Source organism: Thunnus albacares, chromosome 5 (assembly GCF_914725855.1).
Source record: "Thunnus albacares chromosome 5, fThuAlb1.1, whole genome shotgun sequence".
NCBI classification, from domain to species: Eukaryota; Metazoa; Chordata; class Actinopteri; order Scombriformes; family Scombridae; genus Thunnus; species Thunnus albacares.
In genome coordinates this window covers 21,138,701-21,150,835 of record NC_058110.1, presented here as the reverse complement: position 1 = coordinate 21,150,835, position 12,135 = coordinate 21,138,701, and the positions used below count along the sequence as shown (strand labels likewise).

Sequence of the window (12,135 nt, the reverse complement as noted above, 5' to 3'; positions counted from 1 at the left end):
TATCTGTTATAACAGAATTGGGATGGTTTGAATTATGACTATGCCTGTAGTCAGGTTGCACTGTCTGCAGGTTTCAGCACACGGTTTAAGACAGCAACAGCTCTCACAGATTAAATAGCTGTCAGCATGTAATGGGGAAGAGAAATGTATCATTAATATATGCTGCACTGCCTATTGGCTGGAGGAATGTGAGATGTGACCACACAGAGTAAGCAGTTTTGATACAGAGAATCATTTTTGTTCAAAATGCCTAACTTTGCACCAAATTGGTACATTGAGTAAACTGTGCTCATTTGATAAAAATGTGATTCAAACAGCATGAGAGCATTTACTTAGTTTGCAAAACAAACCAACTCACAGGACTGTGGTCACACGGTGTGGTCAGATGATAAAGTGAGGTCATTAGGTGAAAGTGTGGAGGATATTAAAGTGTTTGTAGAGTCAGAGGTCAGGTGAGACTCAATGATAATGAATGAAGCTGAGTGAAATGAGCTGTAAAAATTAGTTGACTTTGCACCACTAATGCAACGTCAGCCGGTCCTCTGTACAGCATCAGCACATAGTTTTTTCAAAGACAACATCTCTCTGTAACCAGAACAGGATGAAGCAATCCCGGCATAATGAAAACCAGAGGCTGGACATAAAAATAAAACCGCTGGAGGGGCAATATAGAGCGGATGGAGAGGGTGGAGGTCACAGGCAAAGGCAAATATGTACATGCTGCATGAGAAGACAGCTGGCTGATGGACGAGGAGGAGATGAATGATAGTGAGATGATCATGACACAGGACAAAAAAAGTAGGATGGATGTAATGAGACATTTTAAAAGATAGTATAGTGAGATGGCATCAGAGAGAACAAATGAGCAGAGACAATGGATGAGTATGGCTGTGACAGTCGGTGTGAGGAGGAAGCTCGCTGAAGAGGATGAGCCTGGTTTGCTGAAGACGAATGTTCAAGCTGATAGACAGGGATGTGACAAGGTCAGGGCAGGAAATGGACACTGCGGCAGAGAGTGCAGCAGTCTCAAGGAGGAAGAAGAACATGGAAAGCGGAAACAGATGTGTTTACAACTTTCTCGTCCCTCAGCTGCATGCCTTGTATCCCTGACAGGAAAGCAGGCTGGAGTCACAATAAGGCTCTTGAAGCTGGAGAAAATACTCGCCTACGCATGAGCCTCCTAAAACACCAACAGCACGCTGTTACAGCAGCAGCAGTGTAAGTTTAAACCCCAGGGCCTGACAGCAGCTGGATGCTCTGCCATCCCTTGGGAAGCAGCACTACACAGAGGACTGTCCTATTGGTGACCTGGAGAAGACACAGCTGAAGGGGGAGGGTGATGAGAGAAAATAACATCAGAGAGAGAGAGAGAGAGAGAGAGAGATAGTTGGGGCGGGGGGCAGGTTGAGTGGTGCTGTAATGCTGGGTAATGCTCATACCTGATACCATGACAAATTGTATGTAATACCATGCAATGTTACAAATTCATATCCGCACATGGGAACTGTGGCTTCTCTTCCTCCAGTTCTTGTTTTAGCACATGCATGAGACAATGTATACTCACCACATGTGCACGCACACACACACACATACACACACACACACACACACACACACACAGCATCCCGTAAGGCACTGTTGTTCTCTATTACTCAAACATCTGATTTAACCAGATATGAGAGTACGAGCCCTTTAATGCATGATGTCAGTACATATATCATATAGAAGGTACACACAAAGCTAAAAATTGCGTAAAGCTAAAGGGCACGTCTCTCTGGTTGCTTTGCAGTGCTACAAGAGGAGGCACGTACATACACACACACACACACACACACACAACTACGGGAGCACGGAGTGGTGGATGAAGTGTGGATGAAGAGAGCAACGCCCTTCTGCACCACTGAAGGCCACAAATTCAGTTATTCAGCTATTTCCTGATGCAGATTCCAGTTTAAGACACTCTGTGGGGAGAAGTGGAGTGAAACAGACACGCGAGCAGCGTACAAAGGCAAAGGCGCCACAGATGACATCAAAGCCTTTGAGTGGCACAAGACTCGAGGGGCTGCATGTGGATGAATTAATAACGGATGTGTGTGTGTTTGCTGGCTTGTGTTGTATACACATGCCAAGACGACTCTTGAGATCTTAAGAGCTGCCCTCTGTGTGTGTCTGACAGCTAAGCGACAGTGGCGTTAGCATACCAAAGCCTTGTGTTTCCCAGACTCCATTAAGATGTGGCTACTCCAGCCAGGCCTCTGTGCTTCTGCCAAGCATCTCCCTCTCACACTGCAGCTACTGTTACACAGCAGGAAAGAGGCATGAGTATTCTCTGTGCAGATGAATGGAAAAGTATTTTTTGCATATTTTCAAATATACAAATGCATCATATTAATAAGCCGTTATTTGAAGTGGCATATACGCTGCACAAATTCTGTGGAATACATTTAAACTCCCATGTAGATATCCCTTCCCTGCCACTTAGCATTTTCTTTTCTGAGAGCATAATTAAATTATCAGCTGTCACTTCTGTTAACTAGCGGAGATGCGCAGTTAATGTGCTAAATGCCACAGGGCTGGAGCTGCTCTGATTCAATGCATCTTAAGTGACCTCTCGTCAAAGCATCTCATTCTGCTCTGTTTTTTTTTTTCTCTCTGGGTGACAGGCTGGACAATCCCAACAAGCATCATCTTTGTTTGAATATCCGGATGTGTACATGCTAATGCACATTGTGAAGCATACACAAGCACATGCAAAGTGTCAGCAGAGCAGTCAGAATGACATGAGTCTGAAGAGAAACTATTAAAAGTGTGCTAAAAACAGAGGAATCTTGTCCCAAGATGCTTTGGTTAGTAAATGTTAATCACAAGAGCCACAGCCCTGATGTGAGACAATAATCCTTTGTTTGGGCGAGTGTTTGAGAGGAGACATGATGCTGTCTATAACCCTGCTTAAAGTGTAGAGCCCTTCAGTGCTCCTGCAGGCATTTAGTCTTCAGATTCCAACAAAATTTTGTTAAGGATCCTCACGTAGATATTTATAGAGGACTCTCAAACAGACTCTGACGTTGCAGTGCAACACAGCCACTTGAGCTCTTTCACTGGCAGCTCATGCTTGAACTTTTGAGTTTGTGTTCTGCTTTCTGCTAAAGTAATGAAGTGAACTTTAAATGTTTGCTTTACAGGAAGCATGCCTGCGTGCATGTTAACATTCAGTGTAGCAGTAGCGTGCAATATAACCACATGATTATTCTGCACATTTAAAACAGAGCCACTGACCACACTGTGAGGAAATGCTTGGGCACAGCCCACAGCTCCAGTCAGCAAACATGGACACAGAGACAAAGAGATACTGTATCTTTACAAGTTTCATTTTATTGGTGTACTTTGACAATAACAATGATGGTATAAAAGAAAATCTCCATCATACAAATTTCAATAATCAAAAGATAATATGCCGATACACAAACAGATCCACATAAGGCTGACATCAAGTTTTGACAAGTGGCTTCAAATGGCTTCAATTCAAGGAGAACGTCACTCCTTACAATCAGAGAAGATATATCTTAAATTTATTAATCTGTATCCTTTTTCTTTTTTTTTTTTTTAATAGTTAGCTTTCATACAAAAGAAATGAATCTGTGTAGATTTTGGAGTGGATTGTGTCGCTGGTTTGGGTGCCTGTGTTTCATTGCATTATAAGCATATGGTGTTTTTGGCTGACACATCGCTATCCTACAGTGCTTTCCACTGACCTACACCTTACCCCAACTGCTGTCACCATCAGAGAGACATCACGAACAGAAACAAAGACATTGAACTTCATTTGAAGATCGATGCTTATGTCTGCCATCATATGTCTCCTCTACTGCTACAGCATATTAAGCACAGGAAGGCCTCAGGAATGCAGCCTCTAGGATTGTGAGAGGAATCTAAAATTTTATGGGATAAGGATATTTTTAATTTTAAAAAAAGGCTGTGATGTAAAAACATTGATGTCGCTGTATAAGCTTCACTAGCACTTAAATGGCACCAGGTAAATCCCCAGCCAAACCCCTCCAAAGCCTTGTTCTTTATGCTAGCATCTGTAGTGATTCAAGACCTTATAGAATTTCTAAAACACTACACACAACAATATTTACAATGATCATAATATTGGTATGCACTTTTGTCCATTTAAATATTTTGCATATAAAAAAAATAAAAACTTGAGTGAAAAACACTGCAATAAATTAAGAAGCTTTAAGGCTGCCAGTCTTGTCAGATGCCCAATAAATGGTCCCTTCATTTAAACCGGCACAGAATGGATCAGAACGGATGAGATAATGGTACGATGAGCAGCAGGTTTGGTCTTGGTCTGGATAGAGACCATTTACAGTATATGTAACAGGAACAAGACCAGCCAGCATGCTCTTATCACAAACCTAACATCTATTTTCAGTTTTAGATAAAAGCAAGAGAGTGCTGACTGATTTGCCCCTGTTACTAAGTTATCTAGTGGACAAAGCTGTCTAGTAATAACAGAACAAAACCCATCTTGTTGAATATGGAGTTGGCTGATGAAGCTGCTCATTCTACATTGTGGAGTATAGAGCCTAATACTGACTCTAAGAATATCTACGTCATCCTCTTTATATTGAGAAGCCCCTCTATGTTGAGTCTGAACACTCATCCTAAAACAATTTGGCTTTTGCTATATGTCCATCTAGCTTTTAATTTAAAGCAATGAAAAAAAAATGAAATGATGAATTGACAAAATGACAAAAAAAAGATAATATACAGTGTATCATGTACGTGTTAAGAACTAGAAAAGAACCTGCAAGTTGTTCACAACCGAGATCACTATAAATCATTTTCTTATCAGTGCTGGAAAACAAAATGAAAAACAAAAAAACCTCAAATCTCAAATGGAGGACAGTTAAACCTCTGAAAGGTTTAGCCATTTCACTCAAACACACGTGGAAAAGAAAACTTAACGCAAACGCTGCTACTGTCCATGACCTCCACTGAGCACCTCCTGAGTGATTGGCTAGGAGGTAAACACGTGCTTCTGCTTGTGGCAATGAACCAGAACAACAAATGCACTGATTAGCTTCACCTGGCATGATGAGAAGGCAACAGGTTTACAAATGTATGGATCAAAAAACACAGCCACTTATACAGGATGCAGCTTGCAATTAAACGCTAGAGCCATAAAAAAAATCGCAGGGATGTTTTGTCCATCGATAGTGGCCTTTCTGTTGTTAAGATTGGTTCCAGTAAGCACGTAGAGAGAGACTCCCTGAAAGGGAACTCTGAAAGGTCAGCACCATTGATTATCAATTAGTACCAAGGAGATGCTCAGTGAAAGACATTGACTACTAGCATTTTCTGATTAGGTGTCTTGCTCTTCCTGTGGTTGTCACACAAAATGGCCTCCTCCAACGTGTCTGTTAAGCAGATTAATACACATCAGGCTACGGGGTTCTGTTTCATTTCACCAGACTAGCTATTCATGTCATCCCTGAAGTGGAAAACTCTCCATCTGAATGAAATGAATCAGCTCCCTGTTTACACAGACCTGAACCTCAAGATCCCACACAAATACACATAACTACGAGTTTCAGTGCATCTAACACAGTCCGTCATATGTCACCTACTAAATCATCACATCAACCGCAAAAGAAACATAAAAACCGAACAATTACAGAAAATAATCCATAAAAGATCAAATAAATAAAACGAGGTCCAGCCTCTTTACTTCTTATTTCATTGTGGGAACACATCAGTTAGTCAACCACCCACATTTTCCCCAAAAGATACATCTTAAGAAATGCATACAAGGCGATTTATGTGAAATGAAGTAGCTGCATGACTAGAGGACAGACAGTGAGGAGAGAATGTCTGTATGTTTTTTTTTTTTTTTTAAAAAAAAGGACCTACATTTACAGTATTGGGATATTGTACTTGAAATAAAACACTGTAAAATACACAAATCAGAGAGGGACATTTGAGCAGCCGTTGTGTACTGCCAGAGTGCTGTGTCAATGCACAGAGTTCAAAAACTCTCTGAGACAAAGTCTGATTTACACACACACAAAAAAAACCCTCACTGGCAAAAGCCTGGCCACAAGTCAACAAAGCTAATCAGTGGTTTATCAGCTGACGTCTTGGATGAGCATTCAGACCTTTTCCCTATCCAAGTCTAGATAAAGAAGTTTGTTAAAAAAATAAAGGCAGGCATTAGATACGTTGTTGAAGAGATACAGTTTTCACAGCACTCACAGCGGAGGAGGGCTGGCTAACAGTATTACAAACACTAGACAATCTGAAAAATAACAAAGCAAAAGCTTCTGTAAACACCAGTGACAGTGACAGCAATCAAGTATTCTCTACCTTCAATGCTCTTCCATAAAAATGAAGGTGAGTAAACATCAAGGATGTGGGATCTAAAAATAAAACGGAATCTGTTTATCTCTCCCTGGCCTGGACTTAAACACATTGCACGCAGAGTGAGGTCTCCAGTCAGTCTGTCACAGTTTCAGGGGTGAAGTCTCCCAGAGGTCACCCTGGAGACCTTGGACTGACAACAGGATACATACAGGCCATTTGCATAGCTCTCCCTCACTTATATACACACAGACACGCACACAGACACATACAGGTTCTGAAAAGGGTGGCATGTTTGCTTAGGCAAAGGTGTGTTGAATGTGAAGTTTGCATACGCAGTCACTCCTTCTCGGTAGTCCAATAAGAGTATGCTAGCACCTGTGCTATTGCATCTGTATAGTGAGGAAGTCAGGTCTAAGTTCAGGTGTCTGATATTACAGCTTATTGCTAACGGGATGAGCATTGCTCTCCAACACAGCCCCTTTCAGGCAGCCGGGACATCCAATGCAACTATGCAAACACAAACATCACAGTCTTTAAATGGTATGTTCACAGGACAAAATATAATTGATGATTAAGGTATTAATATTCTTTAAACTCAGGATAAACTATTTCACATATTGATGATTGAAAACACTCACTCTTTATATCATTTTCTCTCACTCTCTTCACTTGTAGATTTGGCATACCTTCTGCAGAACCAGCTGCAAGCGTCTACTCTGTTAAAGTTGCAGTGTGGTTGTGTATGTGCATGCAATTCACAGGTTTACTGCATTTGTGAAAATAAGAAGTAAGAGAGTAAAAATCAAAGCCTCAGGGCCCATGTCAGCACATGTAAGTCAGAACGGTTGTGTGCGTGCATGTGTGGCGCGTGCATGCACTCAAATGTACCTGTGTATCATGGCCTATTTTAATAAACAAGCACAATAGCAAAGGGCTGAACTAATCAAAACAGGCTTATTATCATTAACTGAATAAGGAAATTAATGAATGGATGGATGCTGAAGGCCAAAATGGTGCAAAAGGCATGTGGAGACTGAAGACTAGATAAGCCCAGATGAGAAAAGTGATGGATTGTGGCACAAACAAGTGCAGCATTTATCCCTATTTTCTTATATGATTTATCCAACATACTTATTTGAGTCTCCATTTTTTGCATACAAACAAAAGAAACAAAGCAAAGAATCAATCAACTAAAAAGTCCTAAGCAGTGCTGCAACTGGTGAGATATGGCTGATGTCCAAGAGGACTTTGATTCCCAGATGGTTTGCAGTCCAGCTGTTCCTACGTCAGTAGTCAGCTACGGGTGCAAGCATTCTGCTCAAGCTGACTGTGATGTTGGTGTAGAGAGGCCTCCTGGACACTAGGGGGGAGTAGTTTAGGTTGTTGAGACCATCCACTTTCTGTCTCTCCTTTGAGTGGCGTAGAAGACTATACCTGCAAGAACAAATAATTGATCAATAAATCTTTTGAAGAGAAAAGAAGAGAAAGAAGCAAATACAACACTGAAGAAGACAATGCAGTGCAACAGTGTTGCACTCATAAACTGTAAAAAAAAAAAAAAAAAAAAAAGGATAATGGATGTCGAGTTTGGCATTTTGACCGTCGCTATTTTTGGAGCCAGAAGTGACCATATTTGGACGAGAGGGTGCAGCCAATCCTGATGCTAGCTGCTAGCTTGGTAAGAATGGTGCATTTACAGTCTATGGCTAATGCTAATTTTTGTTTGTGAAAAACAGGTTTATTATCATTAAATTAAAACAAAATGGACTTACCAGAAAAACCGAACATCTGACTTTTTAAAGGGTCTTTTAGTACAACTATATGCTGAACACCACTTTTTTAGGCGAACAAAATGTTACAATTAACTCTGATTCAGATTGTGCAATCTGCAATCTCACCACTAGATGCCACTAAATCCTACACACTGCACCTTTAATCAATGAAAGAAACATTTATTCCTTGGGCTGTTTTAAGTAACTTAGATTTTGAGCAGAGAGAGCATGATTGGAATTCAGCCCTGAAGCATACAAGCATATCACATGCAAAGTCTTTAAAAGAGTTGAAATTCTCTGAAAGTCACTGCTCTGGCTTTTCATGTGACTGGCTTACATCACATGAGCTTAAGCTCATGCCAATTATCAGGTTCCACTTTTAACCAAAGTGTGTGTGTGTGTGTGAATGAGCTGTGCATACATAGAGACTAACCTTCCCAGGAACTGGACTTCTCCACGATGATGATGGGGAATTGACATGTAGCGTCCCTGCTCTCTGTGTGGTCTACTTACTGTATAATTGGCAAACCGCACCCTACACAAACATATTAAATGTTCAATGATCCATCATATGCACAGTCAGGCAGAGCAAGCATTGCAATGTGGACTGTCATATACTCCTAGAAAGCATAATAATTACTCTGTGGGACACATTATCTGATTACATACTGTCATACATATAGACATATAGAAATACGAGAGGAGAGACAAAAAGGTTTTGCAGTAAATGCACAAAAATGGGGTCATTACAGACAGATATAAATACACAACTCAATCAGAAAGAACAGTAAGAATTGGCAGTGTGTATTGAGAGCCCTGAGTGTGTACAGCTGCCTGTGAGCTGTGTAGGTGGGGGAAGGAACAACAATGCTGTGTCACAAAGGCAAATGGAGGGGGAAAAAAATTACAAAAGCCTGCTATATGCCAACTGGCCTAACCCATCTCTCGTGCTGCAGCTCTGTCAGATAGGCCAATGTTTGTGTGTGTGTGTGTGTGTGTGTGTGTGTGTGCTTTCTCTTCACCTGTTCCAGAGGTCATCGTCCTCTCCCCCCCAGCCCCAGAATGCATTAGGAAATCCATTAATCTTCTTGAACTGCTTCACCGTCAGGCCACTGACACCACCGAAGAACTCATTATATGGAAGCCTTGGAGGGACAATTACACATATTAAATTCATATTAAGTAAGGAATACATTTACTGTACTGTATATCCCCATAGAGACAGAAACAGGACTCACATATAGGAGTACTTGTCGAGCTTCACCGCAAAATGTCGGGGCATGTCTGTGCAGCCATAGTAATTCCTGTCGTTCTCCATGAGGTGGTCCACATCGTGGAAGACCAGACAGTCCCAATCCAGGTCCTTCATAGCCTCCTTGTAGCCCACGTTGAACAACATGGCTCGGTTAAATGGCTCCGTGCCCCCCTAGACAGAAGGATTACAAGGGACGGAAGCAGTGGGAGAAAAGAAAAAAAGACTTTCATGTTATGACAATTTCTTTTTTATGACTTGTTATGCAATAGCTTTTCATGTTCAACTGTTTCAATGAACATTATTATGACCTGAGAAGGTGACTCACTTCCTGCAAGTGTTGCATGGGTGAACTGGGAATGCGTGTGGGCATACCTGCTCTACAACATAAAAGGCAAACTGGAGTCTCTGTTTCTGCAGTACTGGCACCAGGTGTCTGAGGAGGATGGGTAAGTGTTCATGTCGGTTCCTGAACGGGACTAGGATTGCCACCTGGGGACACAAAATGGAGTAGAATATGTCAGACATGAAATGACATACATGTACAAACATAACAGTCAAACATTTGGAAACACTTTCTCATTGAAGGGAATGGGAAGGTGTGTCCAAACTTTTGACTGATACTGTATATATACTGTAACTGAACAGGGACAGAGTCACAGAGCAGTCTGATCTGTGCAACTAAGTAAACAGAACTATTTGTACAAAGTGTATATGTTTCTGAGAGTCATGATCTCTCAGCAGTAGGTAAATGGGAAAGTGTGGGTGAAAACAGCACCAAAAACCGTTAATTATCAAGACTTGACATCTTGACTTGACATGCCTGACTTCTATTTCCACAATGAGATCTGACACGCATCGATCATAAAAGCATTGAGATACTAAATGTCTGTGAAAGGTGTGTCGTTTTTTTTTTCTTTTCTTTTTCCCAAGTCCGTTTTTGAGTTTCTTTTGAAGTGCAATAAAAAAGGCAAACACAGGGAGGAACAAAAAGCATGGGAAATGCAAAACAAAAAGTGAGAGACTACTGTGGTAGATGAGAGAAAGACTGCTGGCTAATGAGAGCGAGAAATAGAGATTTGGTTGTGAGAACATACACAGTCCCTCAAGGCAAATGAACGCGAGAGACAGACAGGCAGATGGCAGGCAAGATCGCTCTGTTGGACAAAAAAAGAGTGATAAAAAAAAAAGAGCACATGCCAGAGGAGTGTGGTTCAGGAATGAAACAGTATTGCAAAGTACACTGAAAGGGCAGAATTCATGTTTTGCCTGCTTCTTGTACTTTGTACTTTTGACATTTGAGTATATATGTACATTTTTTGCACGTGAATGTCAGACAGAACAACCACATTATCCTGATTTGCAGAATGAATGACAGAAAGCAGGTGAGTGGTGTGTATGAAACATTTTGTACACATGTGTCAGACATGCCAGTTATTGTGTTATGTGCAGTTTGTCACCAGACTGTGAACTGTCAGTACTGAACACTCCCTGTCATTACTTTTCTAGCTCACACGAAAGGGACATCTCACTCAACAGCACTTACATTTCCCCTTCACCTTATGTGCTCGGGTTTGGAGACATTAACTGTAGCTTACTAGTTTGTGGAGCTTAAAGCAATAAAAATACATTTAATTTTTTCAACAGTAATATCTGTTTCTAAAGAGAATGATATGGCTACTCATAATAATTCAGATTTTTGTTTTGTATTCTTACTTAATGAAGTTAGACAGTTGTTGAGTGTACTTTGGAAGAAAGTAGCTTTTATTCAAACTGTTCACAACAAGGTCTGCACATCAGCATAAGTAATCATGACATTTATTTGGAAAAAGACATTGCTGTGACTTTGTTTTAGTGTTATTTACACCACAGCTTGTATCTCTAAACTGCGGCAAATCATACAAAAACAATTGGAATGGACTGGCAGGAGCATTTGTTATATTTCTTCACTCACTCGTCTGTATATTTGACAGTGCTTTTCAGCGAATAACCCTTTTAACAATATCACATTCACACTTACCTTCCAGCGAGGTAAACAGTCTTTGGGCTTCCAGAAGCCCCCTGTGGCCATGACAGGCTCTCCCTGCAGCAGGGATCTCTCCACTTCCTCCAAAGATACCTCACTCATATTCACCTGCAACCTGCCCTCTGTGTGCAGGGAAGAAAAAAGAAGATGCAGAGATTAATGAGGCAGAAGGAGACATGGCAGTGAGAAAGAAAGAGGGAGTGAATGAGATGAAACGGTCAAGAGAAGAATGAGGAAATAAAGCTCTAAGGAATAAGATAAGGAAAACATTAATGGTAATTGAAACAGGTTAGATAAGAAAGAAGGAGGGGGGAAACGTGCCAATGCCTGTGACAGTTGAGCAATCTGGGGCATCAATTGCTGGGCAAAGCTATTCTGTGTCACAACAACATATGTGCATTCATCATTCATTAATAGAAGTAAATCCAATAAAAAAAACAACTTGAGTAAATATTTTACAAGGCCAAGAGAACCTGAAGGACAACTGTTTTTTAGGTCAACTGAGGAAGTTTCTCATATATCACAGAATCATCAGCCAGGATCAAATCAAAGCATTAAAACCAAACTTTAAACTGAAACCTTAACAATGTACTTACTCATCGAGGGCAGCCTCTCAGGGCAAACCTGTGAGGGGAGGTAGGTGAAGCCCTCTGGGAGGTATGTAGTGGGAGGAGCATCGCTCTCGCTCATGTTGAAGTCATAGGCGTAATCTGGAG

The 12,135-nt window shown here is 41.1% G+C and overlaps 1 protein-coding gene across 1 annotated transcript in view; it reads right to left on the bottom strand.

Moving 5' to 3' along the window:
• Positions 1-3,347: 3,347 nt before the first annotated feature.
• The window catches only part of b4galt5 (UDP-Gal:betaGlcNAc beta 1,4- galactosyltransferase, polypeptide 5), a 32,486-nt gene continuing 23,698 nt past the window's right edge, over positions 3,348-12,135 (bottom strand). Inside the window, exons 3-9 of the mRNA XM_044352183.1 lie at positions 12,016-12,129; positions 11,414-11,541; positions 9,769-9,885; positions 9,380-9,567; positions 9,164-9,286; positions 8,575-8,676; positions 3,348-7,803 (exon numbers count right to left, since the gene is read on the bottom strand). Coding sequence (XP_044208118.1) covers positions 7,656-7,803; positions 8,575-8,676; positions 9,164-9,286; positions 9,380-9,567; positions 9,769-9,885; positions 11,414-11,541; positions 12,016-12,129 — 920 coding nt within the window. The 3' untranslated portion in view covers positions 3,348-7,655. The remainder of the gene's footprint in view (positions 7,804-8,574; positions 8,677-9,163; positions 9,287-9,379; positions 9,568-9,768; positions 9,886-11,413; positions 11,542-12,015; positions 12,130-12,135) is intronic.